Source organism: Euphorbia lathyris, chromosome 6, assembly GCF_963576675.1.
Source record: "Euphorbia lathyris chromosome 6, ddEupLath1.1, whole genome shotgun sequence".
Lineage (NCBI taxonomy): Eukaryota > Viridiplantae > Streptophyta > Magnoliopsida > Malpighiales > Euphorbiaceae > Euphorbia > Euphorbia lathyris.
In genome coordinates, this window is record NC_088915.1 from 26211390 (window position 1) to 26234838 (window position 23449).

General features: G+C 38.5%; 1 protein-coding gene across 3 annotated transcripts; it reads left to right on the forward strand.

Annotated features, from left to right (window-relative positions):
• Window positions 1-16428: 16428 nt before the first annotated feature.
• LOC136232659 (PH, RCC1 and FYVE domains-containing protein 1-like) lies at window positions 16429-23079 on the forward strand. 3 transcript variants are annotated; one of them, XM_066021956.1, is made up of 9 exons: window positions 16429-17439; window positions 17864-17950; window positions 18503-18592; window positions 18716-18802; window positions 18904-19002; window positions 19167-21233; window positions 21364-21510; window positions 22066-22493; window positions 22570-23079. In XM_066021956.1, the coding sequence occupies exons 1-9, from the start codon at window positions 17392-17394 to the stop codon at window positions 22751-22753; spliced, it is 3237 nt and encodes a 1078-aa protein (XP_065878028.1). In that variant the 5' UTR covers window positions 16429-17391; the 3' UTR covers window positions 22754-23079. The 3 variants fall into 3 exon arrangements, with proteins under 3 accessions (XP_065878028.1, XP_065878029.1, XP_065878030.1); XM_066021957.1 differs by having other exon boundaries at window positions 22576-23079; XM_066021958.1 differs by lacking the exon at window positions 17864-17950.
• Window positions 23080-23449: the final 370 nt, after the last annotated feature.

The window sequence follows — 23449 nt, forward strand, 5'->3', positions numbered from 1 at the left end:
AGGTTTGGTTCAAATGTGAATTGAGGTCCTCCAAACGACATGGAAGACTAATGCTTAATATAAGAACTCAATCAAGAAAGTCCTTGTGGAAAGTGCAAAAGGTTCGGAAAATTAGGTACACATACCTGGAAAAGGTTGATGCTCCCTCATGAGGAGACATCAAAACGTTCGGTAGAAACACTCCAGCCTCCTACTTAACCACTATGAACTTAAGTTTCCTTCTAAATTTTATGATATGTGATTGTTCATGTCATTTTATGTCAAGTTAGATGTTAATTATCAATTAGTTTTTACCGAACCTTAGAATGTTAACGTTTTCAGTTCAAAGGATATGTGGCATAAGATAAACGGTTACAAGGAAAATTAAATTGTAAAATTCTCAAAATAAATAATTAAATTATGGGTAATAAATTTATTAGTCACTGTATTTTGACAAAACACACTGTTTAGTCCCTGTATTTTCAAAAACACACGGTAAGGTCTTTAACATTTTTCTCGATGAACTGTTTAGTCCCTAACGTTTTTCTCAGTGAATTGTTTAGTCCTTTCCCTTAGACTCTTATGAAGATTCTGTTAGTCAATTTAGATTAACAGAAACATCTTTCGTAATGACTGAAGCAGTTGACAGTAAACATGAGTTGAGAATATGGAGGAAATTAAACTCACCATTGAGAGTAAGAGGATTTCCACCTTCAATTCTAACAGGAAGAGTAAACGAGAGAGATTGGAGTCGATTTCTATCTTCAATTCAAACAGAAAGAGTGAGCATGAGTGATTCATTTCTTCATTTTTTTGTGAACGCAATAAATAGTAAAGGGTAATTTAGTCATTTCCGAATTCATAAACGGTAAAAAATCTAACAAACAGACAGAATAACTAAACAGTTCACTAAGAAAAATATTAAGGACCTTACTGTGTATTTTTCAAAATACAGGAACTAAACAGTATGTTTGATCAAAATATAGAGAATAATAAATTAATTACCCTTAAATTATTATAATTACATCTTGACGTATTCGGGTCTTGAATCATCGTAGGTCTTCACTATGGTACCTGAAAGAATTAAGTTAGAATTAAAGAAATAAAAATAAACAAGAAAATATAAAGAAAAAACATGTTTCTGCATTTATGACAGAATTTCCATGTTAAAAGGAGATAACCCGTCATTGGTAGAGGAAGCAGGGACTGTCGAGGCTTGGCCTCCTACCAAATAGACGGAAATCAATCCATTATGATTAAAGTTGATTTTTCAAGTTCTTATCAAAAAAAAACAAAAAAGAGTTGATTTTTCAAGCAAGGTACTTTAAGAGAGCTAAATTGATTCAGGATAAGAGTATGAATGTTGATAACTTTGTTTATAAACTTGTCATAAAGAGTCCGAACCTCCTGTTGGATCTTCCTGGTTAAGGACGGATACAGGAAAGGGTCTGAGAGGTCCAGACCCCCCGGTCGCCGGAACCACCATAACCACGAGTAGTTTTCGCCTTCTGGCTCCACAAAATTTGAGGCTATGGTGGTTCCAACGCATGCCTCCAATAAATTTTGATAGGAGCACTGAATTAGCACTCCAAAATTATCGCAGGTCCTTTTAGGCCATCTCTAAATGCAAAATTCTATTTTTTATGACTGTGAGACACCAAATCCAAAATTCTATTTTTTTTTTTTTGCCTATTAGGCATTCCTTCTAATTTGTTTTTTCTATATTTTTTTGGCCTGTTAGACCATTTTTAAATCTAAATTTCTAATTTTTTTTGGTCTATTAGGCTTTCCTAAATCCGATTTTTTCTATTAGACACAATTTTTTTTTATATGTTAAGAATCTTAAACACAATGTAGTTTAATTTTGAGAAATTTACATTGGTACTTAAAAATTGGTTCTTGACCATTCAGATTATAACGCGTATATATACGATTTTTTTTTGAACAAGTTCGATTTAGTAAAAATATTTTTTTTACACACGCATTGTTGGTCCCTTATAACGTAACAAGTTAGTTCCAAGGGGGGGGGGATAGGAACTATTTAAAAACTTTGTACGTTAAGTCTGACTTCTTTTTCTTAGAAAAGTTTTACACAGCGCGCTGAGTGAATTTAAGACACTAGCTTAGTCAACTTGTGACTAAGTCAGCTTCTGTCGTTGAGTCAGGAGATAACACTAGAGTCTATTCCTGAACTCAGATACTCAATGCACACAACTCAGCGTGACCTCTTTACTTAGTCAGTTTTGTTTAAGTAAGCAATATATATAATAAGGAGTTTAAGGTTAGAAATATGTTACTCAGCAGATTTATCCAGGTTCGGCCTCTAAGCCTACGTCCTGTCCCCGGAACACGTTCCGAGATTTCGAATTCTCTACTGAGCTCTTTAATGGTAGAGCATCAAACCTTTTACAACTTAAGAACTGAGTATAACAAGAGTACCTTCCTCTATACCTCTACTCACTCCTTATCTCTCGCTGAGTACTATAACCGAGTACTCAGCCTCTCCTTTCTAATTCTAGAAATGATAATGCATTTGTCCTAAACAACAATTGCTAAGACACTTTAGATGATTGAATAATCACTCTAGACTTTTACACTGTAGTATGGAAATTGGTGTAAGTATTTGCTTTGTTTTTTCACACAGATTCTTCGAGTAGAAATTTGGTCAGCGTAATGGCTTGTTGAAGATCTGCATGGAATGAATCAACTGAAGGGCCTATTTATAGTGACACTTGAGGTGTCGATTATTTCAAATTTCGAAATAACCGTTGGAGGGAAACGGCTTGATGTCGTTGTCACTCAGTACATGCTCAGTACCGTTGGCCAATCAGATTCTTGCATCTTCTGTCTTCGGTCAGCTTTTGGTCAGACAGACAGAATGTTTCACCGTTAATGGCAAAGTCTACTAGACAGCTTTCTGTGTCTTCTGAACTTTACCAAAAGTGGAAATACTTTGTCTCAAAGTTGTTCCTTGCTCAGCTGCTGTCTTGTACTCTTTGTCGTCCAACTCAGCAGCTTCGTTCCGAAGATGATGAAGAGAGTCTTCCAGATCCTTCTTCATGCTGAGCTGCGTTTTGTTCATAACGACAGCGTTTTGCTTTCGTAGGCCGAGTCTTGATCTGTTTGACTTGGGCTTTTGACTTTCCTTTGGGCCTTTAGCCTTTTAGTCTTTATGTCTTATAAACAATTTAACTCAACATTGAACAAACACATTAGTATAATAAATCAAAGCATTTAAACTTAATGTGTTTAGAATATTTTAATCATATACTTAAATAATTTTGTCAAATCAAAATCATGTGGAAATGTGTTTCAACAAACTCCCCCATTTTGATGTTGGCAAAACTACTCAGTGAAGAACTCAGTTTTGAGCTCACCCATGATAGTTGACCCTTTATAACTTAATGAACTCCCCCGTAAGGGTTGAGCTACTGACTCAGTTTTATTCTAAACATTTTAAGGTTTAATCAAGTAAGTCCTAGGTCAGTTTTCAAATAAAGGTCAGCTCATGGAACATATTCTATTAACTCAGTTTTAAGCGGAAGATTTAACATATCAGAGAGCGCTGAGTATTTGTTGTTCAGTGGGTTTTATAAGACAATGTTTTATATCATACAATTCAGTGTCAGCATTTGATCCACACAGCATACATTAAGATGCATTATATAAAACATAATAACTTGGCATCACATAAGATTGTAAACACGTTGAGATAAGATGCAAGTATAGTATTAACAAGTAGTCAACATTACACATAGATAGGGATACTAAAAAACTAGCTATCTTAACAAAAACTAAGATATTTCTTCCTATGTGTCAGCTTTCCCTTTCCCTTATGTGGACTACTTCCAGCAGCCTCTTGCTGAGTTCTTGCTGTTTGTTCTTTCTCCCCCGTTTTGGCAGCATCGGGAGGAGGAGGAGGCCTGAAGGTGCTATTTTGGGCAGCTAAGGATAGACTAGCTGAGAAGTCCTTCAGCTTGCTGGTGCTTTCATTTATGCCATCAAAGATAGCAACACCATCATCAAATACCTCTTGAGGCACACCGATTTCAGCAGCGCTGAGTATGCTCAGTGCGTAGGCTTGTGATTTACCCATCCATGTAAGTGTATCAGTCAGCGCAGCATAAGCTTGATGAAACATCTTGAGCAAAGATGAGTCATAATATTGACGCTGAATGTTGGAATGACGGACATGGGTAAAGATTTGATGTGTATGCTGAAGAATCTCATTTTGTTTCATCTGGTCAGTGTCCATCTCTGCCTTGTTGAGATTCAGAAGACGAATAGCTTCGCCGATCTGTTCTACTGAGCATTGAGAGTAGGTGGAAAGCTGATGGTTTGTCTTCTCTTGCTCAGTTTTAAGCTGGGTAAATAATTGATGAACCTCAGCAGAAGTTGCATACCCTGGGTTCGCAGCTGACAAGGCATGAAATTGTCCCTGAAGGGAGTTGATATGTTGAACCATAGTCAGCTGGAGTTCCGCCAGCTTTGTTATAGACTCCTGCTTTGGTTGTTGGGCTTGAATATTTATCATCACACTCAGCAAGTCTTTGAGACCTCGAACCTCGTTGAGAAGTTGAGTGACTTGTGGGAGCTGAGTGGATTCATTGTCGGAAGACCCAGATGCAGGTTCAGAACTTTGATGAAGGTCTTGGAGCAAAGCCTGAGCTGAGTTGATGATCCTTCGACCAGACTCAGTGGCAGATAGATAATTGAAGGAGCCTTCATTAGTTTGACCAGTTGTAAGAGGTGTAAGGTTCAAGTCAGCATTTGAAGTTTCAGTGGGGTCAGTTACTGGTCTTAGTGTTTCACCCTGCACTTGTTCTGTAGAATGGAGAGGTGATTGGATAGCAGCAGGTGATTGGACAGCAGCAGGTTGGATTGGTTCAGTGCTGACTGGAGCAGGAATTTCCTTAGCCAGCAAAGGGCTAGGTTCAGCATCTGCATGAAGGATTGGCTCGGTGTTGGTTGGGTTCACAGAAGTATCTAAGTCGGCATGTTCCTGTGGAAGAGAAACAGAGGCTTGCTTTTCAGTTTGCTCTGGCTGAGTAGTAGAAGATTTCTTGAAGAACTTCAGCTTAATAGTAGATGGGTCAGTGGTTGATCTTTTCTATGCCAAGTCATCCATGACCTCAAGCACAGTTGTTGCTTTGATAAGTCTTCTTCTCTTGCCCTGGGTCCTTGGAGGAGTGGGATCAGCATGAATAGGTTGAATGGAATGAGATGGAGAGTTTACTCCATCATCAGCATCTTGCTATTCAGTTTGCTCAGCGGCTTCTTCTGCAGTCAACTCAGTGTGAGTTGGCTCAGCATCTTCTTCATATGCTGTCTCATCAGTGTCATCCTGACCATTGTCTTCTCCTTCTTCTTCTTCTTCATCATCCTGATCTTCCTCATCTAGTTCTTCTTCCAACTGTTCGATGAGGTGGTCATCCAATTCAACTTCATCTTCCTGTTGCTCAGCGGGAATGCCTTGACTCTGAGTATAGTGAGAGTCTTCAGGAACGAAGAAGCCAGCAGGAATGACATCGATTGGACTTAACTCCGAAGAGTTCTTCTGCCTCTTACTCAGGGGCTCTTCATCAACAGTTTCTTTTTCATCTGCCTCAGGCTCAGCTTGCCTAGGTCTTTTCTCAGCTGACTTGTGCTCAGCGTGTGCAGTCGTTCCTTTGGACACGATCTTTATCCTCTTGGCAGCAGGAACAGCTTGCTTAGAGGTGCTTTGAACAGCTTTCCTCTTTCTGGCAGCAGGGGCCTTAGTTCTTTTGCCCTTTCGGATAACAGTCCCCTCAGCATTTGGGTCAGCAGCAATTTTTCCTTTCTTGATCGGCTGATCAAATTTTAGGGCAAAGAGGGCAGCGGCAGTAATCTCAGATCCTTGAGCCTCAGTTTCGTCGGTTAGATCCACTCGGTGGTCGATGAGGATCTTGGTGATGAGTGAACCCAGCCTTAGCATGCCGGTGCTCCTTTGGAAACCAGCTATCAAGAAAACTGGCATATTGATGGGCTTATAGGTCAGCATGTGCCATATGAAGCACTGCTCGAAGTTCGTCGCTGAGCTGGTGCAATTAATCTTAGGGTAGATGTAATTGGTTAGCAGATAGTGCGCCATCTTTTGGTGCTAGCCCATTAAAGTGCTTGAGATTTCGCCAGCATGGCCAGTCGGTTTACAGAAGGTTGTGGAGTACCCAGTATCATCCTGATCTCCAAACTTTCTCAGAATGGATCCTTCATTCTTGAGCTTTAGAAGGTTGGCAAGGTAAGTGGGATTTATAAAGATGGTTTTGTCTTTTACCTTGGTGGCCAAAAGGTCTTGGTTGTCATTTGCTACACACAAGTTGTGGTAGAATTATCTAACCAGGTCAGGATAGGTAGGACAACGTATTAAAAATAGCTCGGTCCATTCGTTCTTTGAGATCCACTCACAGAATGGCTTCTCAGTTTGTACAAATTCTTCCGAGAACCACCTTGAGAAGTCAATTTTGCATTCTCGGACATTCTCAAAGACTTTGGTGTATGTTCTCTGTTTAGGCTTCTTTCCCTTTGAGGAGGTGCCTTGGACAGTTTGGGTTTGTTTGCTCGGCGTGGTAGCATGAGTTAAGTCACGCTGTGTAGGAGATCTAGGGCTTGCATCGGAGGAGTTCTGGGGGTGAACGGCACTGGAGATGTTTAGTGAAACCTTAGTCATTTTCGCAGAGAAAGTATGAAGGATTTGAAGTTCTTGAGAGAGAAAATGTTTGTGCCAGAGATTTTTGTAAGCGTAAAGAGATAAAAATGGGGATTTTCCCATTATTTATAGAGGTGAGAGGTGGATCTTATCGAATCCATATGTCAGTTTTGCCTTGGGATTGTCACCCGACAAAGATCTTGGCATTTATGACACATTCGGCGCATACGTCATCCTAGGTGGCTATTCGCGTGCTTTAGCATTAAGTGCAACGGATTGATTTACTCAGTGTGAGAATCCTAAACGTTCTATATTCTGAGTAGTCAGTTTTATACAAACGGATGATTTAAGTAGTTGATTGCTCAGTTTGAGACAACTACTCAGTGCGCATATTTGCTCAGTATGTGATATTCATTCATTTGGCATTAAACACTCAGCATACATCTATTCACTTAGCAAGTAATAGCATAAGTCTTTAAGCATGGTAATACACTCAGCATGGATATATGTTAAGAACTGGAATTTACTGAAGAGGATTAAACATACCAATGGCTTCTCTCAGTATGCTGAACTGCTCACGAGCCAGTGGATTCGTGAAGATATCTACAAGCTGCTCATCCGTTGGGACAAAGGTCAGCTTGATCTCACCTTTGAGTACATGGTCTCTAATGAAGTGATGTCTGATGCTGACATGCTTCATCCTGCTGTGCTGGATTGGGTTCTTTGATAGATCAATTGCACTTTTGTTGTCACATCTGACTTCAATTGTCTTTGTTTGAACACCATAGTCTTCAAGCTGTTGCTTAATCCATAGGACTTGAGCAACACAGTGTCAAGCAGCAATGTACTCAGCTTCAGTGGTAGACAAGGCTACTGACGCTTGCTTCTTGCTGAACCAGGATACAAGACAGCTCCCTAGGAAGTGACATCCTCCAGAGGTGCTTTTTCGTTCAAGCTTGTCCCATCCATAGTCAGCGTCAGTGTATCCAACGAGTGTAAAATCATGAGTGTTGGGATACCATAAACCTGCGTTCACTGAGCTTTGCAAGTATCTAAGGATTCTTTTTACAGCGATGTAATGAGATTCCTTAGGTTAGATTGATATCTAGCACAGTAGCATACTAAGAACTGAATGTCCGGTCTACTTGCTGTTAAGTAAAGTAGAGAGCCTATCATACCTCGATATAATTTGCTGTCTACCGATTTACCATTCTCGTCAGTGCATAGGACAGTGTCAGTGCCCATAGGAGTGGATATTGGCTTGCAATTTTCAAGATCATATTTCTTCAATATCTCATTGGCATATTTAGCTTGACTGATGAAGATGCCATTTTTTCCTTGTTTAATTTGAAGTCCAAGGAAGAAGTTGAGTTCTCCCATCATTGACATTTCAAACTCAGTTTGCATTTGCTTGCTAAATTCCTCGCACATTGATTCGTTAGTTGCACCAAAAATAATATCATCAACATAAATTTGAGCCAGCAGGGTATCTTTACCCTTTCTCTTAATGAATAAGGTTGTATCAGCTTTGCCTCTGACATAATTTCTAGTCAGCAGGAAACTGGTCAGCCTCTCATACCAAGCACGTGGTGCTTGCTTGAGGCCGTACAGAGCCTTTTTGAGTTTATAAACGTGGTTTGGGAATTTAGAATCCTCAAACCCTAGAGGCTGATTAACATAAACTTCCTCGTTTATAACTCCATTAAGAAATGCACTCTTAACATCCATTTGAAACAGTTTAAAGTTCATGTAAGATGCATATGCACATAGAATTCTTATAGCCTCTAGCCTTGCCACTGGGGCAAAGGTCTCACTGTAGTCAATACCTTCTTGCTGACTGTAGACCTGAGCTACAAGTCTTGCTTTGTTTCTGACTATATTTCCTTGTTCATCCAGCTTGTTGCGGAAGACCCATCTTGTTCCAATGGTCTTCTGATTCCTTGGATGTGGCACCAACTCCCATACATCATTTCTCCTGAATTGATCAAGCTCCTCTTGCATTGCGCTCATCCATAATTCATCGGGCTCAGCTTCAGCGAAGTTCTTTGGTTCCTGAACTGAGACGAAAGCTACGTTGCTGAGGTACCTCCTGAGTTGATTTCTTGTCATCAGGGTATTCTCAGCGGCATCAAGAATAGCACTCTCTGAGTGTCCTCTTGGTATTCTTATCTCCTTTGGTAGATTGATGTCTTGTGCCGTCTGTGTTTCAACAATCTCTGCAGGTGTAGACTAGTCAGTGAAAACAATTTGAGGTTCACTTTTACCTTTGGTCAGCCCTTGAGGGAATGACTCAGCGGCTGTAACTTGATCAGCGGATGTTGAGTGTGGATCATCCTCGGTCAGCGGCTGATATCTTCCTGCAGGGTTAGTTTCGTCGAACTCAACATGTACTGACTCTTCTAAAACTTGAGTTCGTTTATTGAAAACTCTGTATGCTTTGCTGTTTGTTGAGTAGCCTAAAAAGATAGCCTCATCAGCTTTTGAGTCAAACTTAGCTAAGCTATCTTTGGTGTTTAAGATAAAACATTTACAGCCAAAGGCTCGAAAGTATCCAATGTTGGGCTTTCGTCCTTTCCAAAGTTCGTAGGGGGTTTTCTTTAGTATAGGTCTAACAAGAGCCCTATTAAGAATATAGCACGCTGTGTTGACAGCTTCTCCCCAAAAGTACTTTGGAAGCCTATGCTCACTCAGCATTGTCCTGGCTATTTCAACCAAGGTTCTGTTCTTCCTTTCAACAACCCCATTTTGTTGAGGCGTTCTAGGAGCAGAAAAATTATGGTCAATGCCGATGGCTTCACAGAATTCAACAAACTGTTCGTTTTTGAATTCTCCACCATTATCACTTCCGATGTGAGCCAATTTTAGGTCTTTATCATTTTCAAGTTTTCTAACCAAATTTGAAAATGTCTCAAAGGTCTCATCCTTGCTATTCAGCAAGATGACCCAAGTGTACCGAGAAAAGTCATCTACAATGACCAAGGAAAATCTTCTTCCACCCAAACTCAGTGGCTGGACTGGACCGAAGAGATCTAAGTGTAGTAACTCTAATGGACGCTTAGTTGAGACAATGTTTTTACTATGAAAAGATTGTTTGGTTTGTTTTCCAGCTTGGCAAGCGTGGCATAGTTGATCTTTTTCAAATTTAAGTTCTGGCAGTCCCTCAACTAATTGCTTTCTTGCTAATTTGGCCAGGAGGTCCATGCTTACATGACCAAGTCTCCTGTGCCATAGCCAGGAATTTTCTTCCTTTGATACTAAGCATACAGTTTTTGAAAACTTTTTCTCTAAGTTCAGCATGAAGACATTATCAATGCGAGGGGCAGTTAAAGTTAACTCATTTGTTTTACCCTCGAATATTTTACATCCAGTGTCATCAAATATAACTCTTCTCCCATTGTCACATAGCTGAGCTACGCTGAGTAAGTTATATTTGAGTCCGCTGACTAGGGAGACAGACTCAATAATAGGATTACCTCCAATGGTTCCTGACCCTACTATCTTACCCTTTTTGTTGTCTCCAAAACTTACGTTTCCTCCTCGTTTACGCTCAAATGTGATGAACTGAGTTTCATCACCAGTCATATGCCTCGAGCATGCGCTGTCAATATACCACATCTTTGACTTCTCAGCACACCTCATGCTTACCTGCAATGTAATTAGTTACCTTTAGGTACCCAATTCTTTTTGGGTCCTTGCTTGTTAGGTTCAATAGGTAAAGCATCATATTTTATTTTATGGCGGCATACTTGGACAGTATGGTCATTCTTTCCACAGAAGTCACAACTGACCTTCTGTTTAGGATATCTCACTGAATGGTCAGCACCCCAGTGCTGATCGTGCCAGCATACCTTTGTGGTGTGTCCTTTCTTCCCACAGAAGTCACACTGGACATTCCGCTGAGGATTCCATCTCTGCTGACCAGTACCTCGGTATTGAGTATTCAGAGGAATAGTTCTTTTGTTTGGAACCTTTAGTTGGTTCTGAATAGTTGTGACGTCCTTCCTCAGTTTCTTAGAATCTGATTGGACCTCCGTGACAAACTTGTGCATAATATCTATGTTACTATGCAAAGTTGAGTTGTCTTGGAGAAGGTATTGAAGGTCACTCAGTTTGACCTCCTCAACCTCGTCACATCGCTTGCTGAGTGCTCTAACCTTTTTATTACACTTTTTGACAAGTGTGTAGAGGTCACTCAGGGCATTAATCATTTCATTTCTGAGCAGGGGTAGTGATATTACCTCATTTGATTGCTCCTCATCGTCAGATGCAATGGAGGGGTCAGCATGCTCAGAGACGCATGGCTCAGCAAGTTCGTCAGCCATGAAGCAAATCTTCGCTGACTCAGTGGCATCAGCTTCTGATGATGAAGACTCATCACTGTCGCTCCATGTTGCCACCATTGCCTTTTTGCCATTCTTTCTTTCTTTCCTCAGCGTGGGGCAGCTTGACTTGATATGGCCAGTTTGATGACATTCAAAGCATGTAATGGGCTTTGAGCTGTCCTTCTTGTATTTGCTGTCGCTGGACTCAGCTTTATACTTATCAAACTTTTTGTAAGGCTTTTTAGAATATTTGTCATTCTTTTTGAACAACCTTTTCATCTTCCTGGTGAACATAGCCATCTCCTCATCGTCTGCTGAGCTCCCATCAGTGGAGTCAGCTTTCATGACAAGAGACTTTTGCTTCTTGTCTTCAGACTTTTCCTTCACCTAGAAATTCTTCATTGAGATCTCATGGGTCAGCAGTGAGCCGATGAGTTCATCGTATTTGTAGGTGGTTAAGTCTTGAGCTTCCTCAACAGCAGTCTTCTTTGCTTGCCAGTTTTTAGGAAGACTCATTAGGATCTTCTTGACTTGTTCTTCCTCAGAGAAGATCTTCCCAAGTCTCTTGAGCTCATTGATGATGTTTGTAAACCTTGCATTCATGTCAGAGATTCCTTCATCATCGTTCATTTCAAATAGCTCGTATAGTCTCATCTGCTTGTTCACCTTGGACTCCTTCACTTTGTTGGTTCCTTCGTAGGTGACCTCCAGCTTCTTCCAGATCTCTAGCGCCGACTCACACCCTGAAATCTTGTTATATTCTGCAGCATCAAGCGCACAGTGAAGCATGTTTATAGCCGAAGCGTGATTTTGTAGCTTCTTGAGATCATCTTCTGTCCATTTGGTCCCAGCTTTGACAACTGTTTGGCCAGCCACAACTTCAACAGGAACAAATGGGCCTTGGACTATTGAAAGCCATGCACTCATATTTGTTGCTTGAATAAAGTTTTTCATCCTATTCTTTCAAAAGGTGTAGTTAGACCCGAAGAATAGGGGAGGCCGAGTAATGGACAACCCCTCAGGTAAGATCTGAGTTGTCTAGTTTCCTGGGAGAAACCGAGTACTGTTTTCAGATATAGTGGGGATCAGCTCTAGGTAGTTAAACCTTTCACAGTGAGCTGTTAGGCTCTGATACCACTTGTTGGTCCCTTATAACGTAACAAGTTAGTTCCAAGGGGGGGGGGGGGGGATAGGAACTATTTAAAAACTTTGTACGTTAAGTCTGACTTCTTTTTCTTAGAAAAGTTTTACACAGCGCGCTGAGTGAATTTAAGACACTAGCTTAGTCAACTTATGACTAAGTCAGCTTCTGTCGTTGAGTCAGGAGATAGCACTAGAGTCTATTCCTGAACTCAGATACTCAATGCACACAACTCAGCGTGACCTCTTTACTTAGTCAGTTTTGTTTAAGCAAGCAATATATATAATAAGGAGTTTAAGGTTAGAAAGATGTTACTCAGGAGATTTATCCAGGTTCGGCCTCTAAGCCTACGTCCTGTCCCCAGAACACGTTCCGAGCTTTCGAATTCTCTACTGAGCTCTTTAACGGTAGAGCATCAAACCTTTTACAACTTAGAAATTGAGTATAACAAGAGTACATTCCTCTATACCTCTACTCACTCCTAATCTCTCGCTGAGTACTATAACCGAGTACTCAGCCTCTCCTTTCTAATTCTAGAAATGATAATGAATTTGTCCTAAACAACAATTGCTAAGACACTTTAGATGATTGAATAATCACTCTAGACTTTTACAGTGCAATATGGAAATTGGTGTAAGTATTTGCTTTGCTTTTTCACACAGATTCTTCGAGTAGAAATTTGGTCAGCGTAATGGCTTGTTGAAGATCTGCATGGAATGAATCAACTGAAGGGCCTATTTATAGTGACACTTGAGGTGTCGGTTATTTCAAATTTCGAAATAACCGTTGGAGGGAAACGGCTTGATGTCATTGTCACTCAGTACATACTCAGTACCGTTGGCCAATCAGATTCTTGCATCTTCTGTCTTCGGTCATCTTTTGGTCAGACAGACAGAATGTTTCGCCGTTAATGGCAAAGTCTACTAGACAACTTTTTGTGTCTTCTGAACTTTACCAAAAGTGGAAATACTTTGTCTCAAAGTTGTTCATTGCTCAGCTGCTGTCTTGTACTCTTTGTCGTCCAACTCAGCAGCTTCGTTCCGAAGATGATGAAGAGAGTCTTCCAGATCCTTCTTCATGCTGAGCTGCGTTTTGTTCATAACGACAGCGTTTTGCTTTCGCAGGCCGAGTGGTCTTGATCTGTTTGACTTGGGCTTTTGACTTTCCTTTGGGCCTTTAGCCTTTTAGTCTTTATGTCTTATAAACAATTTAACTCAACATTGAACAAACACATTACTATAATAAATCAAAGCATTTAAACTTAATGTGTTTAGAATATTTTAATCATATACTTAAATAATTTTGTCAAATCAAAATCATGTGGAAAGGTGTTTCAATACGCATGTTTAAAACCAGCCTCCCAATCGACTAATCATGTATTCACCGCTGTTCCCGCTAAAACCTATAAAACAAAACCAATGGTCAGAGAGGGGCCGGAGTCTGGCGAAACTGCTTCGATACCTAAGTCAGTAGATGCTTAAGAAGGGTTGAAGAGTAGGACTAGTTATAAGTTATAATGTTCATGCACCATATAATATGGTTATACCTATCTATTTATAAAGTTGTGCCCGATCCCTTCTTCTTTTAGGAATCCTTTCAATATTGGGATTCCTTCTCCTATTAGAAGTCTAGTTCTAAGAGGAATTCTCTAAGGTGTGAAATTCTTCGGCTAGCCGCATTAGGGTTCCCTTTAGAAAGGAGACATTCCATGGAAGCTTCCTAGTAGATCCGAAGCCCTATATTAGAGCACGTGGTAGTTGATCCGAAGACTCTTAAGATGCCACATGTATGATATCATTTTGTACGATATCATATGTCTCCACCATTTTCTTCTGAATCCTTAGAGGTTTCAATATATAGGGGAGAAGCAAAATGGTTTTTTGGCCTTCGGCTTGCCTTTATTTATCTCCATCTTCATAATTCTTCTTTTTGATATGTGTCATTGGTGTTTTTCTCGAAAATTGTTTCTTGTCCTGACACACATTATCCAAGTGGCCCATTTCAACTGAGTTCGTTTTATACACATGTTAGAGATTCTGAAACGATGTCTATAATTGCTACCTTTTAATATGCCACCTTGCGAGTTTTCACCGTTTCCTCTTCTTCTAATATAAAAGTTATGGAGTAACATCTTTTTCTATTTCTGTTGCTTTGGCTTCTTGAGAACTTCCTCTTTAGATGATCCTCATGAAAAGGCTAAGAAAGTGGTTGCCAAGAAAGGGGTTGCATTGAAGGGTAAAGGCTCATTGCCCATCAAAACTGTTGAGAAGGCTACCATCAACCCGAAAAGGTTGCTGATAAGGTAGCAATGACTAATGGGCTAAGACTGTCAAGGCAGCCGAGTCAATTCTTGGCTCAAAGAGGCATGCTGGGACACTCGAAGCTCAACTGAAGTCAAGGACTATGGAAAAAGGTCCAGTACTGAAAGAGTTTGTGGCAGGGAAAAATGTTCAAGTTTGTCTCGACCTGTTGTTGCCCGAGGTGAGGGAAGAGTGCCAGATATTATTCCCCACTGGCCTGAATGGATACCGGAGTTGGTGGAAATTCCCCTTAAAGAGCTGGTCAACTATACTAGATATAACACTTTACAACATAAGTAGTTGCCTTTGGGGTAATTTTCTTGCTTATTTATTTCTAAATGTCTTCCTCCTGTTCTAATGTCTTTCTTATTTTTGTATGCTATACGATTTTTCTGGGCAAGTCTTCCTCCTGGGCGCGATTTTTCTTCTCTTCTCTTCATCCCATTGTTCATCTCTAGTGTGGTGTGCATTTTCTCTGTGGAAGTTTATTTTGTGGAAGTTTCTGTATAAGTCTTGCATCCAGATTTAGTTGGGTTATGATTTAGTTACTTATATTATATATGTTTATTTTTATGATACAAATTATAATTTAATAGTTTTTATACAAATTTTGGGGTTATAATTTAGGTACTTATATTATATAGGTTTATGTTTATGATAAAATTATAATCTAATAGGTTTATGATACAAATTTTGTTTAAGTATTAGATGTTTTTGATGAATAAAGGACTTATTTGAGTATGAATGTTTTTTAAGGTTTATAAAATGACTTATTTGTAAACTTTTCATTGCAGAATTATTAAATTATGAGTTATAAACGTACATTAGGTTTCAAATAATTTATGATTTTTCACTTCAGATTTTTCGCCTCAGTGAAGTTATGAAATTGAAAAGGTTTATTTATGACTATTTGGATATTAAAATTGCATTATTAGACTCATATTTAAAGTTAAATATGGTTAACATTTTATTTTTTTATAATATTTTGAATTTGATATGAATCTTACAATTCGATTCGATTCACGAGTCCCGATTCACAAAATGAGATTTCGAGTCACGAGTCGAATCTCGATTTAACAACTATGGTACAGATATGGTCCCAAAATTCCATTACAATTTTATCATTTTCTCTACTTTTAGAATACATATATTTTCCAACAAAATCTTAAGATCAAGTTTGAATTTAATGATTACAAAATTTCAATTTAAGTTTTTTTTGCCTAATGCATACCCAGCCCCCTAAAGTTGTCCGTTTTGTTCATTTAACTCCCTCACCTTACGGGACAACCCTTTAACCCCCTAAACTCCATAAAAATGGTATTTCTCACCCCCTTAACTTGTCCATTTATCCCCCCAACTCATAGAATGTTCTATTTACCCCCTTAACTCCATAAAAGTGGTATTTTTCACCCCTTACAATCCGTTATCGAAGCCTAAATTGGTAACTTTTTTTAAACGTTAAACCTATATTTATGTTTTCCATAAAAGTGGAACCTAAATTGATACTTCCCCAAAAATCATAGGCCCATTTCGGTACATTATCCCTACATATAATGTATTTAACTTGTTTATATTAATGTTCTTGTTATTTGTATTTTTTATTCGTTCTTTCTCCATTCAAATTTTTTTACTACTATAAATGGATAAGAAATACCATTTTTATGAAATTAAGAGGGTAAATATGATCATAAGTGGTGAGAAATACCACTTTTATTGAGTTAAGGGGGTAAATAGGATATTCGATGAGTTGAGAATGGGTAAAATGACAAATTTGGATAAGTTAAGGGGTGAGAAATACTATCTTTATGGAGTTTAGGGGGTTAAAGGGTTGTCCCGTAAGATAAGGGGGTTAAATGAACAAAACGGACAACTTTAAGGGGTTGGGGGGCTCGGTATGCATTAGTTTTTTTTTTTTTTTTTTTTTTTTTTGATGGAAGAAAATTTCAATTAAAGTTAATTATGATTTCGATTAGTGTATTTGTTGTTTGCTATTTGGAAATTAAAGTTTTGTTTTATGAAAGAACAAATAGAGCTAGGAACCCAACGGATACATCCATTCCTTTGCCCTCATTGTCTTCACTGCAGCGCAAGACTACCAGTTGAGTTCAGGGTCGTCTTCAATGGAAACTCTACAAGTTTTATCAGGACTTCACTGCCAGGAAGAGGTCTTCAATTCTAAGTCTAATCAGCCGGAACCTGGATTACTGATTGCTTCGTTCAATTCGTTCTGATAAAAGTAAATAATCACAAGGATTTGATTTGAACGCAACTTTATAGCCTTCATCAAGTCTGTTGCAGCTTCAATTTCACTTTTATGGGCGATCTTACGTTATTCGTGTCAATTTTCCTCTTCAAACAAACAGGGGAAAACATTTCCTTTATCAAGATTTTGAGGGGTTTGCTTTTTTCGGAGCTCACGTAATAAGGTCATGTCGATCAAGTTTGCCTTTATCAAAATGGTTAATGACATTATACGGCCAAACACGTTCTCATTCCCATATTCTCCGGAAATTATGCATTCTTTGCACTATTTTTGGAAGGAGGAATGGTGGAAAGCAAAGAGAGGAGAAATAGAGGACGAGAGAGCAGAGAACACATAAAAATTGATGGTACCCAAAATTCACAAAATAAAAATATCAATTTATTCCTTAAATTTAGTGGTCTAGCTTATTTTTCTCCATTTTGGATTGTTATCTCTCTCATTATCAAAATTACCAACTCATAATTCATTCCTTCTTTTTGCATTTCTTCTAATAATCTCTCTCTCTTTCCCCTTTATCATCCATCTTCCTCCTAATTTTCCTGTTTGGAGAGGCCAATTTTAGTGAGATTGAATACAAGGGAAGAAAAAGAAGGTTGATGAGAGGCCAAAGTAGAAAAAAACATATGCATCTATGAAGACTTGGGCAGGAAAGTCGCCGCCGCACCACCTGATGCAGTTGTGTCGGTTGAGCTTCTTCTTCTGCAAACTTTTCAGATGGAATGGCAGATCCTGTTAGTTATGGGAATCCTGACCGTGACATAGAACAAGTTAGCCGTCTTTTCCTTTTCCTCTCTTTTCCTTTCGGTACACATTGCACAAATTTCTTGAATACCAAACACTATTGTACTGTATTTTCTTATCATTTTACTATATCTGCAATCAAATATATGAGAAAATTTCAAATTGTTAGGTAATCGTGGATGTTGATGATGAGATCAAAAAAATTGTTCAGATACTTAAATTTCTCAAGCTAGTTGCTTAGACATAACAGATAATTATGTATGTTTTACAAATTTGTTGAATATCTTAAAAGAGTTAACCTGTGGGCAAGTGGAGTATGTATCTGACGTTATAGACAGTTTTCTTGTATCTGACGATCTAGACAGTTTTCTTGTTTTCTCTTCCAATAAGAATTTCTATAATGATTTTCTTAATTTAGATTCTTATTCTTTTTTTCCCCCAATTTTGAAGGCACTTATTTCTTTGAAAAAAGGCACCCAACTGATCAAGTATAGCCGGCAAGGAAAACCAAAATTTCGCCCATTCAGACTTTCTCCAGTGAGTAACTGCAGTTTACTGGCAAATTGTGTCATTTTCTTCAGTTTGTTGTCTGCACAAAGCTACATCTTAGGTGTTTTCCAGAATGAAATCTTGGCAAAAGGAGGAATGGATATGAATAATTATGCAATTTTTGTAATATTTGAAACATTTTTCTTTCTGCAAAACCCAATTTAGTTTAATAAGGAATGAAATCTTGGCATGATCTAATCTCCATCAAGAATTGATTAGGAATTTATGGGTTCCTAGTTGAAATTGGGTAAAGCTTTAGCTATCCTCTTCTTGTCCATTTATCTTTATTCTAATAAACTCAGAGGTGTTATAAGATGATATTATTTACCTAGTTAATGAGCAATTTCTGGGATTTCACTGAATTAGTGCTTTTCAGCTCAATAACCTCAAAGATATGATCTTATCTACTGGTTTCGTGCACACTGTAGTTTAATCTGAAAATTTCTTTCTTGGCGCACCTATGTGCATTACGAACTTTGATGATGTATCTGTAAATAACCTCAAGTGTATAAATAATTTCAATACTAGTGATATTAACAGGATGAAACTACATTAATCTGGATATCGCATGGAGATGAAAAGGTTCTGAAACTCTCTTCTGTCTCAAGGATCATCCCAGGCCAGAGAACTGTGAGTTTGATACATAACATCAGTCGATAATGTGTATCAGATTTTGACTCACCTTAACATTTCTTACAATTGCTAACTAGAGAAGCTTTTTGTTTACTATGAATCTGAATACCCATTTGACAGGCTGTGTTTAGAAGATATTTACGCCCAGAAAAAGATTACTTGTCATTTTCACTTATATATAATAACGGTGATAGATCTCTTGATCTGGTTAGTACCCTTAAATAGTCATAACAGGCTTATAAGTACTCCATTAATCTTCATCCATATGATTTTTCAGGCCTAACTTGCCTTTGTTTCTTCAATCATAGATCTGCAAGGACAAAGTTGAGGCGGAGGTCTGGCTTGCAGGTTTGAAGTCGTTGATTCAAAGGAATAATAGGAGACGTGCAAGGAGCGAAATTTCTGATGTGAGTTTGTTATGCCTAGATTTATCTATTGATTACTGAAAAGGAAGCTTTAATTCAGTATGCACTGTTGCCTCATTAACAATCTGTAGTCATATGTGTATGCAATAATGCAAAGCTTTATTTCATAAGATGATTAACTATTTCTTCCAAATCCTTCACTGCAGCTAACTGATGGTGCAGACTTTTACCAAAACGGTCGTAATTTTGGTTCAAATTTTGATATATCTTCAAGTTTAGCTCATGGGAGAGTGTCTATCGATTTAGGTTTTCGTGATACTTATTTGTATTCAGCAAGCTCAGATGCAGCATCAGAACGTGCAAGTATGCAACTAAGAACAAGTAATGTAGATGGTTTCCGGATTAGTGTTTCAAGCACTCCTAGCTGTTCAAGTGGTGGTTCTGGTCCAGATGACATAGAATCATTAGGTGATGTTTATTTATGGGGCGAAGTTTGGACTGATGGAGTTTTGGCTGATGGATCAATCAGCTCAATTCCTGTAAAAAACGATGTGCTAACTCCTAAACCCTTAGAGTCTAATGTAGTTATTGATGTTCATCAAATTGCTTCGGGTGTGCGTCATGTTGCCCTTGTAACGAGACAAGGTGAAGTTTTTACTTGGGGAGAGGAATCTGGGGGGAGACTTGGTCATGGAACTGAACGAGACTTTAGTTGTCCTCGACTTGTTGAGTTTCTCGCCGTTACTAATGTTGAACTTGTTGCTTGTGGTGAGTATCATACTTGTGCTGTGTCTACAGCTGGTGACTTGTATACCTGGGGTGATGGTACACATAATCCTGGTCTTCTTGGTCAAGGTACTGAAGTTAGCCATTGGATACCAAAAAGGGTTGCTGGTCCTTTAGAAGGACTTCAGGTTTTATCAATTGCCTGTGGTACATGGCATTCAGCTTTGGCAACTTCAAATGGAAAATTATTCACATTTGGTGATGGAACATTTGGTGTTTTAGGCCACGGAGATCGAGAAAACATATCAACTCCAAGAGAAGTTCAGCTATTGAGTGGACTGAAGACTATGAAGGTTGCATGTGGTGTCTGGCATACTGCTGCTGTAGTAGAGGTCATGAATCAGACTGGAGCAAATGTTTCATCTCGAAAATTATTCACCTGGGGTGATGGTGACAAAAATCGTTTAGGTCACGGTAACAAGGACACCTATCTACTTCCCACCTGTATCTCTTCCCTTATCGATTACAACTTCCAACAGGTTGCATGTGGGTATACGTTGACTGTTGCCCTTACAACCTCAGGTCATGTATTTACTATGGGTGGGACTGCATACGGTCAGCTAGGAAACCCGGCCTCTGATGGAAAAGTGCCTTGCTTAGTACAAGATAATTTGGTAGGTGAGTTTGTTGAAGAAGTCTCTTGTGGTGCATACCATGTTGCCGTCCTGACATCAAGAAGTGAAGTATACACTTGGGGAAAAGGTGCTAATGGACGATTGGGGCATGGGGATATAGAAGATCGAAAAACCCCAACATTAGTTGAATCACTAAGAGATAGACATGTTAAAAATATTTCATGCGGCTCAAATTTTACTTCCAGTGTGTGTATCCATAAATGGGTTTCCGGGGCGGATCAGTCAGTCTGCTCTGGTTGCCGACAAGCATTTGGTTTTACTAGAAAGAGGCATAATTGTTATAATTGTGGACTGGTACATTGTCATGCTTGCAGTTCCAAAAAAGCATTGAAAGCAGCATTAGCTCCAACTCCAGGCAAACCACACCGTGTCTGTGATGCTTGTTATATGAAACTTAAATCTGTTGATGCTGGTAGTTATAATATAAACAGGAAAATTACCACCCCGCGCCGGTCCGTAGAATTCAAAATGGATAGGGAGGTCAGGGCATCAAGAACTTTATTGTCAACGACAACAGAACCTATAAAATACCTTGAAATCAGGTCAGGTAGGCCTGGAAACAGATCTGAGGCTCCTTCGATTGTTCGAGCTTCCCAAGTTCCATCGCTTTTGCAACTAAAAGATGTTGCATTTCCAAGTTCACTTAGTGCTCTTCAAAATGCATGGAAGCCATCATGTCAGTCTTTCATGAACTTAGCTCAATCTAATCTAAGCCCAAGACCTGCTTCACCATACTCGAGGAGACCAAGCCCTCCTCGCACTCCGACTCCTGGATTCTCTAGAAGTATTATTGATAGCCTGAAAAAGACCAATGACGTTTTGAAGCTAGATATGGGGAAAATTCAAAACCAAGTAATAGTTATATAAAGTTTCTCATTTAGAGTAGTGTACTTCATTTTCTTGTTTATTGGTTTCGGAATCTAAATAGAGAAGGCTGACTTCGGAAAATAACTTCTTCTTTTACTCTTGTTCAAAATTTCAGGTAAAAACTTTGAAGCAAAAGTGTGATGTTCAAGATAACGAGATCCAGAAATTACAGAAACAAGCAAAAGAAACTTCTTCTGTGGCTCGAGCAGAAGTTTCCAAAACTAGAGCGGCGAAGGAAATTTTGAAGTCTCTCGGAGATATGGTATGTTCTGCTTGTATTTAATATTTCTATCTCTGCATCTGATTGACACATTTGCAATTATTCCACGCAGTTAATGATGATCACAATCAACATTTATATTATTTAATGAATGAACCTTCCAGGACTTCGTAAAATGAGATTTCTAATCTGATCTTTTTTTTTTTTTTTTTTTTTTTTTACTTCAGAGTAAAGGGATCAGTTGAGACTTCTCTAGAACTTATATTTTTGGTTTTTAGTTGACTTCAAAGTACACAAATTTGGTTTAAATTTTTACTGTATATACTACTTATTAATGAATATCTTTCTGTTAGATTTACCATCATCTTATATTAATGTCAACTGGCGGAAGTATGCATGATATTATTGATATACAACTAACAAGTTGAGACCATAACAAATAAGCATATTTCTATAAGAAAAAAAATGCTGCAGAGTACATCAAATATTTCTTGGAAGGGTAGAATTATCATCTGTAATGAGGGAGGAACGATTATAAGAAATTGTCAAATGGTCCTAACTAGTCCATGCATTTGCTGCCCTTTTTTCCTGATTCAGCTGAAGGAAACAGCAACTCAGTTGCCTCCTGATGTTCAAGAAAGTGAATCTTTTAAAGTTATGAATGGGCAGATTGAAACACTTCTACGCTCGTATGAAAAAACTGAAAGTTCTTACTTGGCAGAAATGTTACAATCTAACCGAAAACTGGTGTCTGATAGAACTCCCTTGATCAGAGATTCTTCAAGTTTAAACCCACAGGCTTCTGACTTATCCAATGGCGAGGGAGGTGTTCGTCGGGAAGGCCATAGACCATCGCTTTCTACAGAGTCTATATCTCAACATTGTGCAGAACAAGATTCCAGATCACAACATTCCTTGCCCTCAAAAAAGGAAGGCGGATGTATTGAACAATTTGAAGCTGGGGTGTATGTGACTTTTATCCAACGTTCTAATGGGGTAAAAATCTTCAAGCGAGTCAAATTCAGGTACTTTAATAACAGTGTCATTTTATTGATCTAAAGTACTCTATTTTAATCAGATTTGTTTGTCTATGTTTTGAAGTAAAAGACGGTTTAAAGAACGGCAGGCAGAAGAATGGTGGGTAGAAAATAAAGATAGACTGCTGAAGAGATACAGTCCACCAATGCCATATGTGACTCTAGCACAATCATCCTCTATGGGTCCAGGTTCGCCCTCCACCCGAACTACTGAAGAAATAAATGAAGCAGGATCAGCTGAGACGTAGTATCTATCATAATTTAGTGCATTAGTTCTTTATATTCTTGCCAAATCATGTAGAAAGGAGAGAAAGTAGGATTTTCAAGTTGGTAACTTCTATATAAGGAAAAAATTACCAAGATTACGATGCGAATGGAGAGATAGAATGTTGATGAAGGTTGATCTGGAGTCTGAAAATATCAATTCTGTAGCTTCCTTTTTCTAATTCTTGAACTATTGTGTCTTTTGATAAGAAAGGTTATAATAGGTGTACAGTAGATAAAAGTTTGTTAATTAGGACATGAAAAAGTTTTGTTACAATTTTTGGTGATATGCTTATTTGACATTGCTGAAGCTTCCACAGTTGTATCATCTTCTTTTCTCCAAAATTAGACATTTCCACAGTTGTATCATCTTCTTTTCTCCAAAATTAGACATTTCCACAGTTGTATCATCTTCTTTTCTCCAAAATTAGACACTTAAAGGGAAATTCTGTTTTTGTGAATGATACTAGATCTATTATTGCACATTCCAAGTATGTTTAAAATGATAATTAGCAGGTGACTCAATTTTTGATCATACTGTGTTAAGAAACTTAGATAAGGATATATTTTAGCATATGATTACTCTATTATTTTAGTTCCATGTGCCGCCTATACCTAATGGTCACCCTCTCGAGGGAAGGCAGCTCCCCATCTTCCCTGTTGTGTCACTCCTATAAGGA

Bases quoted from the DNA above. Each gene is read 5' to 3' on its own strand.
- LOC136232659 (XM_066021956.1), top strand. From the start codon at position 17,392: ATGGCAGATCCTGTTAGTTATGGGAATCCTGACCGTGACATAGAACAA. The intron at 17,440-17,863 runs GTTAGCCGTCTT...CCAATTTTGAAG, and splicing joins CTGACCGTGACATAGAACAA to GCACTTATTTCTTTGAAAAA. The intron at 18,593-18,715 runs GTGAGTTTGATA...CCCATTTGACAG, and splicing joins TCATCCCAGGCCAGAGAACT to GCTGTGTTTAGAAGATATTT.